The sequence below is a fragment of the Mesoplodon bidens genome, assembly GCF_964165515.1.
Source record: "Mesoplodon bidens genome assembly, chromosome: 18".
NCBI lineage: Eukaryota > Metazoa > Chordata > Mammalia > Artiodactyla > Ziphiidae > Mesoplodon > Mesoplodon bidens.
In genome coordinates this window covers 52,425,721-52,450,362 of record NC_138175.1, presented here as the reverse complement: position 1 = coordinate 52,450,362, position 24,642 = coordinate 52,425,721, and the positions used below count along the sequence as shown (strand labels likewise).

General features: G+C 46.3%; 1 protein-coding gene across 2 annotated transcripts in view; it reads right to left on the bottom strand.

Moving 5' to 3' along the window:
• Nucleotides 1-328: 328 nt before the first annotated feature.
• The window catches only part of SAE1 (SUMO1 activating enzyme subunit 1), a 67,956-nt gene continuing 43,642 nt past the window's right edge, over nucleotides 329-24,642 (bottom strand). For both annotated transcript variants that reach the window (XM_081215699.1, XM_081215700.1), the window contains exons 7-9: nucleotides 11,674-11,818; nucleotides 4,202-4,271; nucleotides 329-561 (exon numbers count right to left, since the gene is read on the bottom strand). In XM_081215699.1, coding sequence (XP_081071825.1) covers nucleotides 469-561; nucleotides 4,202-4,271; nucleotides 11,674-11,818 — 308 coding nt within the window. In that variant the 3' untranslated portion in view covers nucleotides 329-468. The remainder of the gene's footprint in view (nucleotides 562-4,201; nucleotides 4,272-11,673; nucleotides 11,819-24,642) is intronic.

Genomic DNA, 24,642 nt, shown 5'->3' with positions numbered 1-24,642 from the left:
ATGTTTTTTCCTAAGGGCACCTGTCTGCATTCGGAACTGTGGTTCCACTAGTGTTTCATCAGTCCTAGGCCTTATTCCCCACCTGAGGTCACGCTCCTCTCTGTGTGACATCAGGCGGAGACTAAGACCAAGAAGGTGGCAAGAGGCTCCTAAGCAACAAGGCGTGCTGGTTCCTGGCCGGGGGGACTGGTGATGCTGTGACGAGGAGTCAGAGGGGGCTGTCAGGTGCTGGCCGCGCAGGCCTGGGACGGGAACGGTGACAGCCAGGACCTACGCCCCTTGCTTAGCAGCCACTGGTGCTTAGAAGCAGCACATCTGTACGACCTCACTGCTCACAGGAAATGGTTTGTATTGGTTCAATGACTTCACTTTTCCCTCGCCTGGAGAGGGCCTTCATGGGGGAAGGGGACAAGGATGACACGTGGGCATGCCGCGGGGCAGCGTCGCCGGGGCTGCCGAGTCCTGGGTTCACTTGGGGCCAAGGCGCTCCACGACCCCGTTCCCCTTCATGCCATCGAAGAAGAAGAAGTTGTTGTGAGGAGGGTCCCTTTGAGACAGGGCCTGGGGAGCAAAACAAGACGAGGGTTCAGCTCAAGTGCTTTAAAAGGGGTAAAATGGGGAAAAGAGAATAAACCCCCAAACCGAAATCTTCTACGAGCAACGTGGGCAGTGGTTCGCAAGAGACGTTGATTTTGCTCCCCAGGGGCTATCTGGCTATGTTGGGAAACATTTCTGATTGTAACTGTCATGTCCCTTTGCTCTGTCCCTTACCAGCTGTGTGTCCTTGAGCAGATCATTTAGCCTCTCTGACCTTTACTTTCCCCATGTAAAATGAAAATAACAAATGTTTTATCCTAGGGATTAAGAAAGATGCTGTACCTCAAATATCTAAAACGATGCCTAACATGGAGAAGCACCGCCTGGCTAACGGCAGTGATAATTATTTACGACTATTCAACTGAGAAAGGCACTGATTCATCAACACGTCAGAGGCTGCAGCCTCCGTCACCTGGGGGGACACTCACTGATGCAGAAGCGGCGCGTCCAGGAGAAGGCAGTGCTGCCTGCCCCCCACAGGACAGGCCAGGGCTGGGGTCCAGAGGGCCTGGGACATGCCAGTCAGCCATGAAAATGATGATTATCTCGTGGGGTTAACAGAAGTTCACAGCACCGTTAGAGATGGAGTTAAGAGTCCCTGAAATTACGTGCTGAGTCATGTGTGTACCTGTGTGTACTGGGGAAAGGTCCACAGGCAACAGTGGACATTTTCAACGCAAGAAGGGTTACTGTTTAAAGAGGAAGACATCACCTAGGCAGAGTGCTAGGCAGGGTGTCAAGGTTTCCGGGGGCGCCATGCTGTCATCCCTGGGGCAGGACCCCTTGCCAAGGTCGGGAGTGCGCTCTAAACATCCCGAACCTCTCCTCCTCGGACTGAGTGCCAACCCCAATCCACTTTCTCATCTGTAAAGTGGAGACAATTACACCTATTCCAAGTGGTTATTCCGGAAATAACCATTCTTCTGAGGAAAATGTATTGAGCATCTACTCTGTGTCAGGTATCGTGCTAGATATTAAGGATTCTGAAGTCCCTCCCTGCCTGGGGCTTGGATCAGAGGTTTGCTTCTCTGGGCTGGCATATGAAATGGCAAATAAAAGGCCCCTGCCTGCTAGGGCCCCTGGTGAGTATGAAATGCGATCAAGCTGGCAACGTGCCGGGCATGTAGTAAGTTCTCAATAAATGGGAGCTGCTACGACTAACGGGGGCCAGAGGTCCTTTCCCAGTATCTGAGGCCCCAAGCACTCAGCCAGGTGGAAGGGCCCAAGCGCCCACAGGTGGATCTTAGACCCGAGAACCCAAGTCCAGGAGATGATACAAGGCGTTTTCACGCGGAGCTCGGTAAGGCTGCTGCTGACACTCTCACCTCTAGTGCTCCAGGTGGGGAGACCGGCCGCGGACAGTGGGGAGAGAAAAGCAGGACAATTAAACCCAAGGAAGCGGGACATGACAGAGGACATGGATAGGACACGTGGTGTCTGGAATGAGGCACGGAAGGAGGGAAACAAAGATGATTCCAAGGGAACAGACTTATACATTTGCCCCCCCATCTTCCGATGTTTACTTTTTACGGGTGGTCAGATGGTCCCACCAGGGAAAAGGGGGAGGTCCACGGCCCTCAGATTGCAGGCCTTTACCGCCAGCTGGCCGAAGCTGAAACGGTGTTAAGTAAGGGGGAGTGGCGGGGACAAGACAGCAGGGCATGGGGTGAACATGGGGCAAAAGGTAAAGTGCTTCCCAAGCAAGAAGGGGGTAGGAGGAGATTCCAAACACGCCCAGCAACCAAGAATGCAGAGTACTCTGGCTATCTGGGATAAACAGAAACAAGATGCTGGGCAACAGCTGTCCCCTGCAGGCAGGAAGGAGGGGGCTGCACTAGAGGTTAGGACTGGGATGCAGAGAAGCCCCTGCACACAATGGGGTCAAGGCCACTGCCTGACCCACAGTCTCCATCCCACATGAAAAACTCAGGGAGCAGCTTCTCAATGGGAGGTATGGAGGTGAGGCTAAGGGCGCAAGGATGGTGGCCCCGGGTCCACACAGAGCCCCGCCGGACGGGAGGGCCTTTAGGGAGGGCACCTGAGGCCTGATGGCAGAGCTCAGGCTCAGAAACCAGATGGCAGGGGCTCGAGTCCTGGCTCCGCCGCTTCTCTGCACCTCAGTGCCTTCTTCATACGGGAGGGATCACCAGCTCCCACTTCTTGGGTTGTTGTAAGGATCAAATGAGTCTATCCACGTAGGGAACATGGTCTCTGTGCGGTAGGTACGTAATGAGCTTTCAATAAATGTTATCTACTATTGTTGTCGTCACTGTAGGCTACAAAAAATATATTATGTTCCCATTCCCCCCCTTGTTTTTCCATCACTGTACTCTTTCCTGCCAAGACTCTCTACAGGCAGCCTCAGAATCCTTCTCAACACAGTCCTCTGGGCAGCCAACTTCTCAGACTGGGGACACAGCTGAACTTTTCTATCAGTCTGGGTTAAGCAGAAGGCGTGAGCAAGGAAGCAGGTGCAGCAGCCCATGCCTCTCCTCTTCTGCACTGTACATCCTCAGTGCTCACCCCTACTGCCTATGCCATAGAAAGTTAGGTTAGATTTAGGGAAAGAATGGATCCACAGAGAAGGATCAGGAAAGAAGAGAGAAAAAAGAAGGCCTTGAGAGGACGGCGGGACCATCAAATTGAGTCAACTGTTTCCAAAGCAGGACAAAGCAGTGAGAGCTGGTCTCCAAATCGTCCTCCTAAGCTCACAGCTGACACGTCAATGGACGTGGAGAATTATGTGAGCAGGCACGACTCTGCTCCGTGAAAGAGAAGGACACCCCGTCACTGCAAGCCCACTGAAGCAGCTCAGAACCTGCAAAAGGCAAATTCAGTATCTCTGGGCAAATATCAAAGTCCCCAAAGAAAGTAAAATACATTTGGGGTTATGCTATGGTTCTGGCAACTCAAACGTTCCAGAAGAGACTCATAAGGCTGTGCTAGTTACTTGGTTACCTCATGACCCTACATGAAATGCTTCCCTTCTGAGAGGGACAACGACACCTGCCTAATGTGGGCACAGGTCACCCTGGATAGAGCCTTGTGGGGCTCCTGGCACAGTGCACGGGCTCCACTGGTACTGATCTCCCCCTGCTCTATACACGTGTATGGTGTGTGCAGTAACAAGAGGGTGCTTTGACGCCATGGCCATGTTTGGAGAGAAACTGTGAAGCAGAGGTGGAGAAGCACGGGTCGTGGAATCCCTTCTCTGGGCCTCGGTGTCCACCCCTTAAATGGGGGTCAGGACAGTGCCCATTTCATAGAGCTGTAAGAGGCAGAATACCTGACAAATATCATAAGCACCAGATAACTGGTTGGTATAGTTAGGGGATGGTGGGCAGCACCTCACGGGCTCTTTGTCCAGCTCTGAGTAGGCAGGCACTCAAAGATCATTTGCTGCAGGCCCACCTGGATGGGCTGGAGAGAAGAGGATGGGGTGGAAAACGGAAGGAAGGAAGGAAGGGAATGGGGAGGGCAGGAGACAGGGTGAGTGGAGTCAGAGAAACCAGGCAGCTAAGACAGTCCTGGGTTCTCTCTGTTGGCACATCCAAGGTCATGGTGCGGAGGGTCAACAATTTTCTAGGCCACAGGGACTTTTTACCTTCACGATTTCCTGGGCCAGGATCCCTCCAACCACTGCACACACTGGGGCCATCTCAGAGAAGCAGTACCTAAAAGAGAAGACAAATGAAACAGGGCACTGAGGAACAGGAAAGCTGGTAAGGACATCTGGAAAAGGTCAGCAGTAGGTTCACCTGAATGAAAACATCTCCTACCAGGATGAGTCAATTCAGACAGCGATGCTAATGCTGGCAGCTAGGTGTGAAAATTAAATCTGATCCAGGTTAGTAGGTGGCTGGGAATGACCTCTGAACCTTGGCAGGCAAGAATTGTTTCACAACTTTTTTTTTTTTTTTTTTTTTTTTTAAGTTAAAGGAAAGGCTATATCTGTGCATCCTAAAAATAAAGTCCTACAGATATCAGATGTTTCAGTGCCCTGGTCACATTCTCGCCATTCTCTCCTGGCCCACAACGGGCAGCGGGTTCTATATGCTATTCCCAGACAGATGTCAGGAGCAGGCCTGTGTTAACGTGCAGGAGGCATAGGAGACTCGGGGCCTGAGATTAAAGCACGGGAGCAGAAAAAAGCCTTCACTACCCACGTGGATACCCACCCTTCTGGGCCAGGATGGGCATCCAGAGGACAAACGTTAGCTAATATTGTCACCTGCCCCAATCACCCATCCTGGACAGCCAGACGCTTTTTCCCCCCACCTCCCCAGAGGAACCATGCCTCGCCAGTTCCCATCCCTGAACACAAAGGGGTTTTTTAAATGAGCAAATTGAGGTGCAGGCAAGTTAAAAGTAAAGCTTCCCTACGGAACCCTACCATGAGGAGACCACCTCCCGTCTTCCTGGTTTGGTATACACCCTTCTAGACATTTTTAAAAGGGCGCATATCTGAATATATGTAATTTAAAACCCAAGTCATAGCAGCTATTATTCATTGTGCCCTGTAACCTACTGATGGATATTTAAGCTGTTCAGCATTGTGACCATACATCTTGGCAGTCGTGTCCAAACAATTCCTTATGGCAAATTCCCAAATATAGAATTGTTGAGTCCTGATACATTTTGCCAAAATGCTCTCCAGAAAGGCTATACCCATTCAGCTCGCATCAACTGTGCTTGGGGATGCCCATCTCCTCACCCCCTGGCCGGGCCCAGCATTCCCATCTGTCTATCCACAGAGGCAGCTCTTCCTCCCGTGTACCAAGGTCCACTGCAGAACTATAAAGTACACAGAGAACTATGCCAAAGCGAAACTAGTCACCATAATTCTACTACTCAAAGACAGTCAAATGTGGGAATATTTTTCCTTTAAAAAAAAATTCACCGGGCTTCCCTGGTGGCGCGGTGGTTGAGAGTCCGCCTGCCGATGCAGGGGACACGGGTTCGTGCCCCGGTCCGGGAAGATCCCGCATGCTGCGGAGTGTCTGGGCCCGTGAGCCATGGCCGCTGAGCCTGCGCGTCTGGAGCCTGTGCTCCGCAATGGGAGAGGCCATAGCAGTGAGAGGCCCGCGTACCGCAAAAAATAAATAAATAAATAAATAAATAAATAATTCACCTACATTCTATGTGATCATACTATACAAATTTAACATTCTGCTTTTTAAAAATCATCTCAACAAACTACTAGCAAACCAAACCAGCAACATATAGACACATGATCACTTCAACAGACACAGAAAAAGCATGAGACAAAATCCAGCACCTCTTCAAGATAAAAACACTCAACAAACTGGGAAGAGAAGAAAATTTCTTTAAACTGATAAAGGCCGTCTACGAAAAATCCACAGCTAACATCTTACTTAATGGCAAAAGACTAGAAGATCAGGAACAAAACAAGGATGTCTGCTATCACCACTTCTATTCAACATTGTACTGGAGGTTCTAGCCAGGTCATTTAAGGAAGGAAGGAAAAAGAAATAAGGGGCATCCAGACTGGAAAGAAGAAGTAATATATATATATTCATAGATGACATGATCTGGTATATAGAAAATTCTAAGGGAACCACAGAAAAATTATTTGAAATATTAAATTCAGCAAGACTGCAGAAGACAAGATTAACATACAAAAATCTATCTATTTCTATACATGAGCAATGAACATCCTTAAAATGAAATTAAGAATTTGATTTACAATAGCATCCAACAGAATAAAATATTTCAGAAAAAATTTAACAATAAATGTGTAAAACATACTCTGAAGACTATAAAACATTGTTGAAAGAAATAAAAGACTTAAATAAATGGAAAGATATCCCCAAGTTCATGGATCAGAAGACTTAATATTGTTAAGATGGCAATACTCTCCAAATGTTACTGGGACAACTGGGTCTCTAAAGGCAAAAGAATTAATGTGGACCCCTACTTCACATCATGTACAAAAGTTAATTCAAAAATGGATCACAGACCTAAATGCAAAAGCTAAAACTGTAAAACTCTTCAGACGAGAACATACATGTAAAAACGGGGGAAAAAAACATAAATTATATTTCATGAAAGTTAAACATTTCGGGCTTCCCTGGTGGTGCAGTGGTTGAGAGTCCACCTGTCGATGCAGGGGACATGGGTTCGTGCCCCGGTTAGGGAGGATCCCATGTGCCACGGAGCGGCTGGGCCCGTGAGCCGTGGCCGCTGAGCCTGCGCGTCCGGAGCCTGTGCTCCGCAGCGGGAGAGGCCACAACAGTGAGAGGCCCGTGTACGGCAAAAAAAAAAAAAAAAGTTAAACATTTCTACTTCAAAGGATACTATCAGGAAAGTGAAAAGACAACCCACAGAATGGGAGAAAATTTTTACAAATCATGTATCTGACAAAAGGACTTGTACCCAGGGACCCCTTACAATTTAACAATAAAAAGATAACCCAATTTAAGAATGGGCAAATGATCTAAATAGACATTTCTCTAAAAACATACACAAATGGCCAGTAGGCACATGAAAAGATGCTCTACATCATTAGTCATTAGGGAAATGCAAATCAAAACCACAGTGAGATGCAACTCATTACCCACTAACACTGAAACAGACAGACAATAACACTTGTCGGCAAGGATGTGGAGAAACTGGAACCTGGATAAAGTGCTGGTGGGATGGTAAAGTGGTGTGCCCACTGTGAAAGAGAGTTCAAATTGTTAAACGGTTACCATATGAGCCACCAATTCCACCCTTGGTATACATATCCAAGAGAAATGAAAACTTATGTTCACACAAAAACACATGAATGTTTAGAGCGGCTTTAGTCATAATTGCCCAAAACTGGGAACAACCCAAATGTCCTTCATCTGGTGCATAAACTGTGGTACATCCATACAGTGGACTACTACTTGCAATAAGAAGAAATGAGCTAACGATTCATACAACATGGATGAATCTCAAAGGTATTAGGCTAAGGGAAAGAAGTCAGACTCGAAAAGACTACACATGCTGTATGATTCCATTTATATTACATTATTGAAAAAGGCAGAACTACAGGGATAGAGAACAGGTCAGTGGTTGCAGGTAGGGAAGGGGCTGAGCACTCCAAGGCAGCATGAGGGAATCTGGCGGGGGGGGGGGGGACGACAAAACTTTTCTGTATCTTGTTTGTGGTGGTAGTTACACAACTGTGTCTTCGTAAAATTTTATGGAACTTTAAAACAAAACACACAAACAACTCACAGAACTGCATAACAAAAAAGAATAAATTTGACTGTATGTAAATTAAAAAAAACAAAAAACACCATGAGGAAACACGGAATTTCACTGTATAAGTCTAAATAATAAAAACTAAACAAGACAAAAACAAGCATCATCTCAAGACATAATCAGACAAGTTCAGAATATGGGATATTCTACAATGTAACTGGCCTGGACTCCTAAAAAAAAAAAAAAAAAAAAAAAAGGTGGTAAACTCTTCTAGATCAGGAGTTGGAAAACTTTCTTTGTAAAGAACCAGACATTAACATTCTGCTTGAAAGCCAAATAATTTTTTGGCTTTATAGGCCATATGGTCTCTGTTTAAACTCTTTGTAAAAACTCTACAAAAGCTGTCACAAATAATACACAAATGAGTAGGTGTGGAATAAAACTTTATTTACAAAAGCAGGTGGCAAGCCACAGTTTGCCAACTCCCAGATTAAAAGCAGCACAGAACCAAACGCGACAGATGAACTCTGATGCACTCTTAAGCATCATGTCATCATTCTGCCCCCCTCCCCAATAAAAATGCAAAATATTAACAACTGAATCTAACTGAGTGGTACATGGATGTTTACTACCGTTCACTATTCTTTCCGTTTTTCTGTATGCTTGACATTTTTCATATCATTTTTAATCCGTGTATTTGCATTTGCTCTGTAATATTAACTCTCTAATGCCTTTCCAATTTCTCTTTCTTATATATATGATAATGAATATCTTCTGTACATAAATATTTGCTCACATTATTTCTTTCGGGTATATTCTCATTACCAAGGAGCAGAATTACTGGGCTAAAGAGGGAGCACTTAAATGACTCTCGATACTTATTTCCAAACTGCCTCCTTAAAAGATTGTACCTTTTCCCACCACGCTTACTAACAATGAATATGTTAGAATATGAATACTCTCTGATAGAAAATATATAAGAAAATATAATAACATATTCAGTGATTTTCTCTGGTTAATGGAATTATGAGTAATTTTCATTTTCCTCTTTCTAAATTGTTTTTTAAAATTTTAATAAAATTTTTAAAGGTTACTTTCCATTCATTTATTACAAAATATTAGCTACACATGGTGCAGCCAAAAAAAATAAATAAATATTGGCTATATTCCCTGTGTTGTACAATACATCCTTGAGCCTATCTTATACCCAATAGTCTGTGCCTCCACTCCTCCTCATTTTCATCTTTGAATTTATTCCACACTATCTGATTTTTCCATAATATATATATTATCTCTGAAACTTAAAAACCAGTAAGTTCACAAAAGGGCAAATATTGTATAATTCCACTTATACAAGATACGTAGAACAATCAAATTCATAGAGACAGAAAGAAGAATAGAGGTTACCAGGGGCTGGGGCAGCACAGTGGGAAGTTAGAGTCTGACAGGGACAGAGTTCCGGTTTGGGATGATGAAAAATACCGGAGATGGTAACAGTGACGGGGCACAACCACGTGAATGTACTTAATGCCACTGACCCGTCCATTTACGAACGGTTAAGATGGCATAATTTATGTTGTGTGTATTTCACCACAATAAAAAAATTTTTTTTAAACAGTAAAAGTTATATTACACATACAAATTATGAATGTTCATCACAAGTGTTTATAATAGTGAAAAACTACAAATAACTCACATACCCACCAATAAGGTAATGGCTAAATAAATAACCATATGGCAGACAATGAAACATTATGCAGCACAAGTGAAGTTACGGATCTGTATTTGTGACACAAACAAGTCCATGATATGCTGGAAAAAGAAGGCTATCACATGAAAAGTACAATCTCATTTTGATATTTAAACAGAGAAAAAACCTGAATAAATATACATACTGATGTCTGTGAGGCTAAACCCCCAAATTAAACCCCAAGTTAGCAGTGGCTACTTCTCACTGGGAGGACTATGGATGATCCTTTTCTTCCCTTTTATATTTCCTGGCAATGGGCATCTGTTACTTTCATAATCAGAAAAGCAATAAAGCTCTCTGAAAAGAGAATAAATAACAGAACATGAAGGGACAGGACAAGCAGATCACAGACAGATGAGGGAAATGGAGACTTGGGCACAGCTTTCCCTACTCAAGTAAGCGCACCCTGCTCGGAGCTGGCAATGGGTAATTTGTGAGGGTAGCTCAGCTGCCAGACGGCGGCTCATTTCCTTGCCGCATCCCTACCCCATCTCCACCAGCCTCATCTCCACCAGCCACAGACGGACTTCGAGAGGCCGTCAACCACCTCTTACTTAAAAGGCAATAGAGAGGGAGCGCCTGAGCACACGAGGCGTAGTCACGGGAAAGTGGTTTCTGCAAGCGGGTAGGGGGGGGACACTTTGGAGAGGAAACTAGCCGGCAGCTAGTCCAGCTGTTAGCAGTTAGGCTGTGGCTTTCTCCTTCTGGGAAGCAGGGCCTCTGCCACTGGCTGGCGATGCAGAGGCAGGCCGTTCATCACTCTAAACACCCAAATCAGTCACTCGGCGGCACACTCAGGCCCGGCACGCGGCACTGGGTGTGCTCGGCGGCCCTGCGGCCTGGCTACGTCCACTGAATCTGGAGCCCTGCAGAGCCTGCCCGCCTCCTGCCATGAAGCGCAGAGCAGGCACCACTTGCTCCTCCACCAAGAGAAGTGTGCCCACTGTTAGCCCAAAACAGGGTCCCCATCCCAGCCTGCAGTGTCATCAGCCCCGACCTCCCAGTGTTAATTTACAAAAGCACCTGTAGACAGCTGCCTCTTTCTGGCTGAGGGCCCGGCAGGGGATTCAAAGCCCACTGCTGGTCTTAAATCGGCTGAGGTTTGCTAGTGTCTAAGCGAGGCTCCCAGCCACGAGTGAAGAAGGAAAGGACTAGGGAACGAAGGGACTCCGATTCACTTTATTGCTGAAAAGGAACCAAGGTACTATGCTGTTACCAGCGATTAGCAGTGTGGTGAGATCTCGGTTGGCTACTTACTAAAACCTTGGACAAGTGACTATCTTTCTGAGCCTTAGTTTCTTCATTTAACTCATGGGAAAATAATAATACACACTTTGAGGATTATTGTAACAATTAAACGTGGCTGTGTTGGTAAAGCACAGAAAGTCTTCAATACGTGGTGCTGTTGTTATTAGCTGTATAACCTCATACTAGTCACTGAACTTCTCTGAGCCCTAAATTAACTTTCCCTCTCCTATAAAATGGGCTGTTGTCAAGAGAGAGCATGTACAGAAAGCAACCACCACAATGCCTGGTATTATAACAGCTGCTCAGTAAATTCTAGCCATCAGTATTACTGCTACAAGCTGGAGCACAGCAAAGCAGTTTAGGGAGTCCCCCAAATACACCGAAAGAGAGTGAGAGTAAAGAGATGACCCCAGAACTGCTTGGAAGGGGTTCCTGACCCAGTCTCCCTTTGGACCGATCCAACCAAATCCTAAACCTGATTGTGTATAAGAGCAAAAGACTGGTCGCCTAAGGTGAAAGCATCCCAGCACCTAAGGGTGAGGATGCTGGGAACAGGGATGCCTTTGCTGCTGAGGGCATAAACTGATAGGTCATCAATGGAGGGCAACGGGGCAATATCTACCAAATGATAAACCCATTCTTCTGACCCTGCCACTCCATTTATCGTGCAGTTATACCTGCACACGTACAAGGTCACCTCGATTTTTCGTATGCTGCTGTTATACCAACAGAAGGACAGCGGGCCACAGGAGGTGGCAGAATGTGGCAAAGAAGGCTCTCCTCAGGGCTTTCGGTCTTAATAAAGCATCTCCCCAAATTAAGGCAAATACTGAAAACAGACATTTATCAATCCAGGCTAAACTGTGATAAGTGCTGAGACCAACCTGACAAAGTCTTCGGGGAGCAGGTCAGGATTAACACCCAGGGAGTCAAGCACATCGTTTCGAATCTGGAGCAACAACTCAGAATCTTCCCCAAAGGTATCAGAACTAGGATCTCTTCCTTTATCTGTGCGGAACTTCAGGAGCACTGGGAAAGGAAGAAGACAGGTTAAAAAGCAAGTCTTTTCACAACCTACAGACTGGGAGAAAATATTTGCAAATAATGTGACCAAAAATGGCTTACTTTCTAAAATATACAAACAGCTCATACAACTCAACAACGAGAAAACAAACAACCCAATCGAAAAATGAGCCGAAGACCTAAATAGACATTTCTCCAGAGAAGACATACAGATGGCCAACAGGCTCATGAACATCGCTAATTATTAGAGAAGTGCAAATCAAAACTACAATAAGGTACCACCTCACACGGGTCAGAATGGCCATCATAAAAAAAAAATCTACAAATAACAAATGCTGAAGAGGGTGTGGAGAAAAGGGAATCCTCCTATACTGTTGGTGGGAATGTAAACTGGTGCAGCCATTATGGAGAACAGTGTGAAGGTTCCTCAAAAAACTAAAAACAGAGTTGCCATATGATCCAGCAATCCCACTCCTAGGCATACATCCAGACAAAACTATAATTCAAAAAGACACATGCATCCCTATGTTCACAGCAGCACTATTCACAATAGCCAAGACATGGGAACAACCTAAAGGTCCATCGACAGATGAATGGATAAAAAAGAGGTGGTATATATATATATACAATGGAATACTACTCAGCCATAAAAAGAATGAAATAGGTGGTGCAGTGGTTAAGAATCCGCCTGCTGATGTGGGGGACACAGGTTCGAGCCCTGGTCCAGGAAGATCCCACATGCTGCGGAGCAACTAAACCTGTGCGCCACAACTACTGAGCCCACGCGCCACAACTACTGAAGCCCGCGCACCTAGAGCCCGTGCTCCACAACAAGAGAAGCCACCACAATGAGAAGCCCGCGTACTGCAACCAAGAGTAGCCCCCGCTCACCGCAACTAGAGAAAGCCTGCGCACAGTAACGAAGACCCAACGCAGCCATAAATAAATAAATAAGTAAATAAATAAATTTATTTATTAAAAAAAAATGAAATAAAGCCATTTGCAGCAACATGGATGGACGCAGAGATTATCATACTGAGTGGAGTCAGAAAGAGAAAGACAAATACCATATGATATCACTTATATGTGGAATCTAAAATATGACACAAATGAACTTATCTATGAAATAGAAACAGACTCACAGACATAGAGGACAGACTTGTGGTTGCCAAGGTGTTTGGGGGAGGGAAGGATTCGGAGTTTGGGATTAATAGATGCCAACTATTATATATAGGATGGATAAACAACAAGGTCCTACTGTAGAGCACAGGGAACTATATTCAATACCCTGTGATAAACCATATGGAAAAGAATATGAAAAAGAACGTCTATATATGTATAACTGAATCACTTTGCTGTACAGCAGAAATTAAGACTTTTTTTTTGCATCACATCTCTCTTTATTGGTGAATTCTCTTTTAAAGACTAGAACCATCTGCAAACACAATATCAAGACAGCAACTAAACACAGACTAGTGGAAAGTATTAGAATTGAGGCTGACGTAAATTAGCAATGATTACGGTACTATCATTTTATTTATTTATTAAAGAAAATTTTTAGCATCTTTATTGGAGTATAATTGCTTTACATTGTTGTGTTAGTTTCTGCTGTGTAACAAAGTGAATCAGCTATATGTATACATGTATCCCCATATCCCCTCCCTATCCCACCCCTCTAGGTGGTCACAAAGCACCAAGCTGATCTCCCTGTGGGATGCAGCCGCTTCCCACTCGCTAGCTATTTTACAGTTGGTCGTGTATATATGTCCATGCCACTCTCTCACTTCGTCCCAGCTTACCCTTCCCCCTTCCCGTGTCCTCAAGTCCATTCTCTACATCTGTGTCTTTATTCCTGCCCTGCTCCTAGGTTCATCAGAACCATTTCTTTTTTTTTTTAGTTTCCATATATATGTAACACAACATTTTAAATCAACTATACTTCATTCAATAAAATAAAATTTTTAAAAAGCAAGCCTTTTCATAATAAATAATAAATAAAAATAATAAATAATAATATAATTATAAATAATTAAAATATTTCATAATAAATAAATAAATCCTTATAGATGTTGATAATTAAACACATTTTTTTCCATTCTACAGGAAGTAGTACATTAATTAAAATGTGGGGGCTTCCCTGGTGGCTCAGTGGTTAAGAATCCGCCTGCCAACACTGGGGACACGGGTCCGAGCCCTGGTCCGGGAAGATCCCACGTCGTGGAGCAACTATGCCCATGCGCCACAGCTACTGAGCCTGCGCTCTAGAGCCTGCGAGACACAACTACTGAGCCCATGTGACAAAACTACTGAAGGCCGCGTGCCTAGAGCCCGTGCTCCGCAACAAGAGAAGCCACTGCAATGAGGAGCCCGCGCACCGCAACGAAGAGTAGCCCCCGCATGCCGCAACTAGAGAAAGCCCACATGCAACAACAAAGACACGATGCAGCCAAAAATAAATAAATAAATATATATATATATATATATATATATAAAAATTAAAATGTGGGCCAAGTGAAAGGTAATACTTTTCATTTATTCAACAAATATAGTCAGAAAGGTAATCAAATATTGCAAAAATGACTAAAATTACTGTGATGAGTGCCATGACAGGACAACAGAGGATGTGACATCCTCCTCCATAGGGTGCCGTCAAGTAAAGGTTCCCTGAGGAAGCAACGTGAGGGAAGCATGTGTGGGCCTGGGAAGAAGGGTAGGGGCAACTTCCAGCAGAGGGAAAAGGCCCTATTATGACCCAGAAGAGAGGTCAGGTGGAGGAGGCATGCATTCTAGGCATCAGTTCAAAGGATGAACTGCTTCAGCCAGAAAGGCCAGCCAAGGGCTCAGACTCATCAGACAGGCAGATCATTACAAACAAAACCTCCCTTACTTAGTACAACCATTATGTCAACCTTCAGAAATGGACGTTTTGTTCTGGATGTGAACCAGAGGAAAGGTTCAGATGATGGCAGCAAATGAGCAGTACTGTATAACAAGACCCTAACAAGGCTTGAAATTGTAGCGCAAACGAAAACACACAGGCAGGAGCAGAAGACCGATCAAAATACAAGCACCTTCTACTGCTACAGCACCTTGTCTGGATGTCCACTGCAGGCTGGCTGGGTGGCATTCTTGTTCCCCACATGCTCCCCAAGGCAGGCGGACAGTCAGCCTGGAGCCTCGTCTCTAGGGCAGTCCTCCTCCCACACCACACAGGCTGTTTCGGAGCAGAGGTAGAGATGGGTAGATCCCCGGGTGCCCTGGGATAGCCCCTCACACTCACAGTTCACAAACTGCTTCCATTTAAGTTTCATCAGCATTTGCTGACTGAAAAAGTGAACTTACCCAGCAAGTTACACTCTCTCTCAGTACAAGGGGCTCTTCCCTAAAAGATAAGGTGGACTGAAAACTCAGGCAATTGTTGTGAGGCTCTTTAAAAACGCAAGTATTTGGAACTAGCCCCAGACTAAGGAATCACTGTCCTTCTCTTTGTTTTCTTAAGACTCACAAACAGTTTTGGTGACGAGCAGAGCGGTGAGAACCGCCCTCCAAGAAGCAGTAGGAATTCATTCATTCACCAGCACAAGAGAGCATTCAGTGTGCGCACCTACCTGACCTACGTGCCAAAGGTCTGATGGTGAGCAAGGGAGTCTGGGTCTCCGCAGTCTGAAAGCGATGGCAGGGGAGGATGGGGAATTTAGGGGTCAAGACAGATGGCTCCACTGAAGCCTGAGAGAAGTTCATAAATGGGCTACACAGTGTTCTGAGAAGATCCCAAAACGTGGAAGCCCAGGTAAAAGAAGACGCAACCTGCTTCTGGGCTATGCTTTTCTCAGTGCCGGTGTCCGAGGAAGATCGCCTGTCATGTGCCCAGCATAGGGCTCTGCACATCAGAGGTTTTCTATTCTTTATCTTAGAAAGGTTCCAGAACACCTCTTCTGAATACTGTTTGCTGTCTGGGAATGTTACTCCCCTCTCATTTTCAAGAACACAGCTTCTACAACCCTCAATTCTACCTGACCACTTGGCAGACAACTCAAAAGTCGATGACAATTTGGATGCTGGCTAATCACAGACCTGCCATCACCTAAGCTCAACTTCTAACTTTGCAGATGTGTCACTGGGATTCCAATTTGGAGTAAACAAATGCAATCAAGCAAGCATTTGGGGACAGGGTAGAGAAGAGACTGCAGAAGTGGCAGGTCATCACTGTTTACACCAAGCCTCTTTTCCAACAATGTCCTGTGGAGACAAAGGAACGTGGAAATCTGCTAGTCCAGTCAAAAGAGGATACTCCGAGCGGACTGTTTCGAATGTCAGCTCTAATTCTGTCAATCACTCTTGAGAAGATGGACCCAGAATGTGCACCAGTGTTGCCTGAGCAGATGACGGAGGCAGTGCCAAGGGCAGGCCGCTTGTAATGCACAGTCCGAGGCCCAGTGGCAAGCACGTGGGAACGGAACGAGGTTGCCGGACAGCAGCAGGAGTCCCGCCCTAGCTGCCTCCCACGCAGTCCTCTTATTTCTGTGTCACTGGGACAGAAGCACCAACTGTCACAAGGGACAGAGGAGAGAGGATCATTTTTTCAGCCCTCACCACAAAACTGTTCATCTTTTGGTTATGAAGCACGGCTCTTGAAGCATACTCAAACAATTAGAACAACTGCAAAACAAACCGTGCCTACTCTATGCCAGGCACCATTCTAAACCTTTTACATCCACAATAACCCAGGGAGGTAGGTAGGTCCGAATGCTCTTCTTAGTTTACAGGTGAAGAAACTGAAGTTCAGAGTTTGAGCGGCTTGTTCAATGGGACCGCCAATGAGTAGTGGCGTAGAAATGCCAATGCTGGCATTTGGAATCTGTGCTTCTTGATCCAGGAGAAAGCCAGGACCATCAGGAATGCAGCCCAAGGATTCCAAGTGGTCTGGCTCTTTGCCCCCCACCTCAGGAAGACTCCTGTTTGACAACATTTCTGTGAGATGCATTTTCCTGACAGGGCCCTGCCCTCTCTCAACTGGTCCTTTATAAATTAATTAATTAATTAATTAATTTATTTATTTATTGCTGAGTTGGGTCTTTGTTGCTGCGCAACAGGCTTTCTCTAGTTGTGGCGAGCAGGCTTCTCATTGCGGTGGCTTCTCTTGTTGCGGAGCACGGTCTCTAAGCACGTGGGCTCAGTAGTTGTGGCTCACGGGCTCTAGAGCGCAGGCTCAGTAGTTGTGGCACACAGACTTCATTTCAGTAGCTGTGGCTCGCAGGCTCTAGGGCGCAGGCTCAGTAGTTGTGGCGCACGGGCTTAGTTGCTCCGCGGCATGTGGGGTCTTCACGGACCAGGGCTCGAACCTGTGTCCCCTGCATTGGCAGGCAGATTCTTAACCACTGAACCAGCAGGGAAGTCCCTGGTCCATTAATTTTAAGTTACTAGTTCAGTGGGTGAGAAGTGGACGTGGAAGCCATACGAAACCTTGCCCATCAATCTTCAGAGGGTAAGACCAGTTTCAACTCAGAAAGAAATAAGATGGCGCTCAGAGGAGGAGCAGAGGCAGCCAGCAGCTGGCCCCGCTGTTTCTCTGGGCCCCTTGCCTGTTCCTGGTGCAGGCCGCCTGGACGTGGGCCGGCAGCCTGGCACCGTCCAGATACCTTGCTGACCACATCTGAAGTCCGCTCAGGGCCTCTGGGAAGGGGGCCAGTCAGTCCAGCCACTTATTTGCAGCAAAGCAAACAGAGGCTGTATTCTGCACTCTTTTTCTAATGTCAGCACTCCAGTTAGCAGGGGTGGAGGGGGTGTGGGAAGAAGCCCAGTGTTCTAGACGGGCAGCAGCCTCAGAACTGACCCTAGCCCCGGACGAGTTCTCACTTATTAAATTCTCCTCTTTGTTCTGCTGTCCGCCCTCCCAAATAGCCAGACACACACATAGCACTGTTGACTCTGCATTTCTGAAGAGCACCTCCCCACCAGTTTCCAGATTATGAAACTATTCCATGAAGATCAAATACGGTCAGGGATGCCAAAAGATGACTCATTGAAACATATTAAAACACTGCACAAAATAAGAGCTCCAAACTTGATTAACTTCATCTGCACCTTTTAATTAACTCAGGTTGCAGAAGTCCGGGGGGGATGACATTCACCGTTACGGAGGATAGGCCGGGGTCTCTGCTATAGTTCAGGACTTGCCCATGTAACAGAGAAGACAAACTTTGAAAAGGGGAAACCAAGCACCTTTTCATGGATTAGAAGAAAAACTGCGTACGTGTGAATAAACTACTACTTTTGCAAAAAGAAATTAACTCAAATTCAAATTTAATCTGAATCAGAATACCAGATTAGTGTTATAACAGGAATTTGGGAAGCAATGTGATTAATCACTCTATTTCTTTCTAAACATTTCTTATTGCATTTAAATGGCACGATTATATTTAGCATAATCACTAAGGCCATCCAAAGACTCCAGTATTTTTATAGGAAAAAAATGAAATCAATGTTGCAAACTAGCTCCAACCCAACTGCTGTTTCCCAAAACAGTTCAACTGAGACCAAGTCAAATCTATATAAAATTGCCTGGCTGACGCCTAAAGCTGTTCTGTGCCAGACACCATCCCCATCTCTCTGGTGCTCCCCACCCATTCTCCCCAAAGTGGCTCACTTAATGGCGACTCATTATCTCTGGGAATGGCCTGGAAATCAGATCCACTCCTGGGTGACATAAACTTCCAAGAAAATGAAAAACAGAGTTATCCTCTTAGCCGGTAGCTTATGTGCTCAGGCAAGACGCTAGGTCTCACACGGAATACGTAGTGAGCACCGACTCTGTGCTGGGCCCTGAGCTGGGCAGGGGAGAGCAAACTGCACGCTCTGCCTCTCAGAGCATTTCGTGAGGGTGACAAACAAAAAGTACACATGAAATAACAAAAGGTGGGAACTAGGAAAGGCGCGCTGAGGGAGCGTGATCGGGCAGAAGGCAGTGGTTCCGCCAAGCAGCCCGCCAAGCCCCCTCCCCAGTGGGCGGAACCACCTCACCTTCACAGGTCCCCCGGCCCCAGATGCTGAGCCTCCCCACCTCTCACCCTCAGCCTGCTCACACGCTGCTTGTCAGCTTGCCTGCTTGCCTACTGCGCCTTCTCTCCGCAAAGCCCTTGCTAGGCCTGGGGAGCCTGGGAATCCACAGGCAGCAGCGTGCAGCAGCGAGGAGCACAGCTCTGGACCCCCTCTTCTCCTGCTTACTGTGACCCTGGACAAGTGACAACGACCCTGAGCCTCCTCTGTGGAATGGGAATCGTAAGAGCACTGACCTTATTAAGAGGCTTAAGGATTAAGGGAACTGATAGACGTAAAGCACCCCGGACGGTGCCAGGTAAGCATCAGGTAAATGGCGCTACTCCAGAACTGCCACTGCTTGTCCGCATCGCCATAAATCCAGCTTGCACGGATGGCCCTTAGAGGAGCTGACACGCTTGTTCATGCTGTGATTCCTCGTGTGACCACCACTAACTCAGCAGTGAGCTCCGGGGACTACAGCGCCTCGGCTCTCAACTATACTCTTTATTCCCCGCACCCTGTTCTTTCCCTCAGGGTCTTAATCTCAATTTGTGATTTTACAGTCATCTGTGTAAATTCACTTGTACAAGGACTGACTTGTCTCCTCCACCAGATTTTGGTGCTCTGTGGGGCAGAGACCATATCTGTTTTGTTCACTATTATCTACTTAATGCCTAGCACAGGGCTTGCCCCATAGTAGGCACTGAGAAAGTATCTGTTCCACGGGAAGCTTCAATGTTTGGAGAAGGAAGGAAAATCATCACACGGGTGGGGAGAAGGCTCACAACAAAGCGACACAAGGCCCTCACAGAGCCTAACCAGGCCTGCTCTATTACTCATCAAATTGAATGGAGTCCTCAAGATACCGAGGATGGATCTGTTTTTCTTATCAACTATTTACAAACATGCTTAACATGGAATGGCCAGCAAGAAACAAAGAAAAAAAAGATACACAGTGTACCACATCTGCCCTCAAGAGGGAAACAAGATAGAAGCCTGGCTTTCAAGGCTGTATCTGAGGGCTAAAGGTACAGAACTGCCAGCCCACGGGGGTGAACCTCAGAGGAGGGACACAGCTGGACTGAGGAAGGCGGGGCATTTCCAGGAAGCCACCAGGAGTTCTGCTGGCTCTCAGCCTCTCACCTCTTGCGGCGTCTGGCCATCTGCTCAGCTCAGCTCCACACCACTCCCCCCTTCATCTACCTCACTCTTAGTTTTTCCCTTTAACCCAGAAGCTTAAAATTATGCATGTGCATATACTCATTCATTCACTTTTTCATCCACAAACATTTCTGAGCACCTGCACTCCACCCCCACCGCCTGTGCTGAGCTGTGCTGGGGACCCAGAAGGCAGAGCTCACAATCCACGGAGGGCACTCGCATAAGCCCCCATCTGTCACCACGGCCACACAATCCTTTGACCTCTTTCTCCAGAGAACTTCACCTCCAGACTGGCCTCCCCTGAAGACTTTTTCTGAAACACCCCTTCTAAGCACCAAGTCCTGGCCACACTTCGACCTCTCCTATGAAGGCCAGTCTCTGATCTCATCACACATCAGCTCAAAACAGAGAAAGAAAGTTGCCTCCTGTTATTTACAGCTCACTCTCTTCTGAAAAGAACCTCGGGCAGCTGGGTGAAAGTTGTTGACGGGAGAAAGCAAAGTCCTACTTCTCAGAAATGAGCTGCCAGTTTTTGCCTACCAAATGCAAGACCACGATTACTCAGCCTGAGCGAGCGGCAGAGGCGCCGGCTCTGTCGCCCAGAGCTGGCGGCAGTGAGATGCTCACCAAACCACGTGAAGATGTGGTATCGAGGATCTTTACAAAAGGTCATGCTCCTTGGCCAGTGATTTAATTATGTGTAAGTGGTCGCCGCCACGTTATTTATGCATATTTCAAAAAATCTGGAAATAATCTCATATCCAATAACACGATGATTACATGAAACATGATAAACTGACAGAATGGAATATTATTCAGCTATTAAAATTATGTTTAAGCAGTTTTTAGTCACACTGAAAAATTTTAATAGCATTTAGGTTTAAAAAAAGCGGGGGCATAAATAGCCTATATTCAGAATGAGCTCTCCTATGTAAAATAAAATAGAATGAATTAGGGCTTCCCTGATGGCACAGTGGTTAAGAATCCGCCTGCCAATGCAGGGGACACGGGTTCGAGCCCTGGTCTGGGAAGATCCCACACGCCGCGGAGCAACTAAGCCCGCGCACAACTACTGAGCCTGCGCTCTAGAGCCCACGAGCCACAACTACTGAAGCGCGCACGCCTAGAGCCCGTGCCCCGCAGCAAGAGAAGCCACAGCAGTGAGAAGCCCGCGCACCTCAACGAAGAGTAGCCCCCGCTCGCCGCAACTAGAGGAAGCCCGCCCACAGCAACACAGACCCAATGCAGCCAAAAATCAATTAAAAAAAAAAAAAATGAAGTAGGTACAATTGTTACCATCCTCATTTTAGAGGTGGGAAACTGAGGCTCGGGATCACGATGGACTCCAAAGTCAGCACACTTCTAACCTCTATGCTGTACTGCCTCCCTGGAAGCAGAGAGAAGACAGAAGACAGGCGAGTTTAAAAAAAGAAAAGAAAAAAGAAAATCACTTCAGGTGACCTTAGTTTCCCACCTCAGAGTCCACCAGTTTGGAATAATGCAAACCACCCATTCAGACTCTAGTCTGACCAAATATTCTAGTTCTCCTCTTAAAAAAAAAAAAAAAAAAAGTCTAATGATTCCCAAGCTTGACTCTCACCTTTAAAGTGGAACATTCCAGACCTCCCTGGCAGAGCAGTGGTTAAGAATTCGCCTGCCAATGCAGGGGACACAGTTCTATCCCTGGTCCAGGAAGATCCCACATGCCACAAAGCATCTAAGCCCGCATGCCACAACTACTGAGCCCACGCGTCTAGAGCCCGTGCTCCACAACAAGAGAAGCCACGGCAATGAGAAGCACCGGCACCTCAACAAAGTGTAGCCCCCGCTCGCCGCAACTAGAGAAAAGCCCACGCGCAGCAACGAAGACCCAATGCAGCCAAAAATAAATAAATAAATAAATACATTTATTTAAATAAGGTGGAACATTCTGAAAAGTCTGCAATTTACAAAGAGAACGGGACAAAAACATTCTAAAATGCAGAGGCAGATGATGTAGAGGCCAAGTATGGAGATCGCTGGTCCCCTACTGCAAGGGCCCCTATCTACTAGCTTTGCCAGCCGCATCCTCCGCTTACAGAGCTATTCTGACAAAGCCCTTTCCATTCACACTCACCCTGCCTGGTCACAAGCAGCAGAGAGACAGGGTCTTTTCTCCAGGCCAGCACTTGAGTGGCACATGACCTTGACTCTGGGCATCTGCTGCTCTCTGCCAACCGCTCTTACCCAGGGAAGATGGCACAGGACATTCCCGTGACTGTTGTCTGACAGTCAGAGAAAAGATGTGAGGCTTTAAACAAGAATTGCAGCTGGGCTTGGGGCCCGAGAACAGCTCAAACATAGGCTACTGTGGGGGTGGGGGAGATGTGGGCCTGCAAAGAAGAAAACAAGGCAGGTTGCTGACAGTGTTGCCCATTATTACAATCTGGTCTCGGTGGGTCTCAGTTTCCCATCTGCAAAAGTGGAATAAGAAAATGTCACAGGGCTCTTGTGAGGTTCAGACTTTAACAATGGACATAATGCTATTAGTATTAGTAAGGCTAATAATTAAAGTCTGACTGAGCGCTTTGAGAGACGGGGTATTGGGCAATGCTTAAACACTTACTAGGTTTGGTGACAAATGGCTTAGCTTCTCCAAGACTCAATTTCCTCCTGTGAAAATGACGTGATCATAGTAGGTCTGCTCTCACGAGGGTGCTGTGAAGATGTAATGTGATCACGATGGAGACAAAGCACTTAATCAACAATTACTAATGCACAAGATGTGCCTGGCCATCATTTAATCCCTGTGACCCTATGTGGCGGACCTGGGGTTATGCCTCTTTTTTAGGTTGAGGAGTGGAGCGTGAGCCTAAACACAGCTGGTTCTCTGACCAGACTCTACACCTGCTGACGGCGGAAAAGCCCGGAACTGCACTTATGGGTCACTTCTGCCCTTTCCCTCACCTCTCTTCTCTGCACGGCAGTGCCTTCTTCCTTTCTGAATGACTGTGGTCTGCGTTTTGTACCTCTGATAAGGCAGTGGCACCAGAAAAAAAACAAACAAAGAAAGAAACACAACAAAACCCACTGCTTTTTTCTTCCTCCCGCCCCACAAATTATTTTTAAACATTTGTGGTTATGACAGTAGCCAATCAACAAGCACTCGGCTGCTGCCCCATTTTCGGAACCCGTTTCCCTGTGGCTGTCTCTTCCTCAGCAGTTCTTGTCATTGCTGGACACCAAAACACCCGCTGGGGAACGCCAGGCCCAAGTGGCAATGGCCGGTTTGCAAAGGTTACAAGTTCTAAAATAAGAAGTTCCTTCTGAAGAGAACTGATCACCCAATCAAGCTGAGGTCTAGAGAGAAAGTCAATTAAAAAATCATAAAATTTCCCTGCGGTGAGGGCAGGGAAAATTGAGGAAGGAGGAATCAAACTAAGTTTTCTAACAGTAAAAAAGTTATAAAGTGTCCAAATCTTGAGAGAGAATCCTTTTAGTGATGAGGAAGAATGAGGTACAAAATACTAGAAAGTTCTGGAAGAATACACAAGAAATGGCAGTTTCCTCTGAGGTATCTGAATATTTTACTAAGAAGACATCTTACTTTTACAATAAAAAGAAGGAGAAAATAGGGCCATTTCTAAGGCTCTCCTATACATGATCATTGGGAGGAGATTATCAACATCTCCCTCATTTCTATAAAAGAAAACAGAGGCCACAAGGCAAAGAGGCTTGCTCAAGGCCTGGCAGTATATGATAGAGTGGGACCGAAATGCCTTTCTTTCAAATCCAAAGCTGGAGACATCAAGGTTCTAGTGGCAGGAGAAAGTAGACATGAACTCCAAACTTGTTTGGCTAGATTTATGAACCAAGAACAATCAGCCATCTTAGAAAAGATTCGAATTCTTCCCTTGGAGGGCCCTAGGTCTAACTTTGCCAGCGCCTAGGAGAGATAGGAGCTTCCAGTCATAAACAAGCCCTTGTTCCCCGCACATGGGGAGTTAAAGGAAAGTGGAAGGGCTCCCCGATCCTTTGGATTTAGGCACAGTCCTACAGCCAGGTCTGGGGCTTTGAGGTACTGTGTGTCTTGTGGCACAGTCAGGAAAAGGCCAAAGGGCAACTATGCAAATTAGCACCACCTAGATGGCTTTACAGGGGCCTAAAATAAATGAATGAAGCCACAGGTTAAGAAAGGGCAAGATTCTCCAAGCTTGGGACAGGTGGCTGCAGCAATCAATCAATCCACATTTAGCAAGGCCCTGCTCTGCGTCAGGCCCAGTCAAGAGATGGTGAGCTGTGGTCCCTGCCCTCAAGTGACTCTGTTGTCCAGGGGATGCTATGGGATCACAGGGGAAGGAAACCCAACTCACATCAGGGGAGCTACATTCCTGGAGGTCACATCAGAGTGACCAGTGAGGGTAAGTGGGAAGGGACGAAGCAGGATATTCCAAGCAGAAGGAATAAAAACATGTGTAGAAACGAGGGACTGACAGACGTCTGGGGACAGCAATGTCCCCAGCATAGGCTTCATGGAGGGCAGAAGGGAGTGGAAAGGAGAAAAGGAGGTCAGTGGGCCCCAGGTCTGGGATGCCAATCCAGGAGGTCTAAATGGTATCCTGAAGGCAAAAGAGAATCATGGAAGGGTTTTA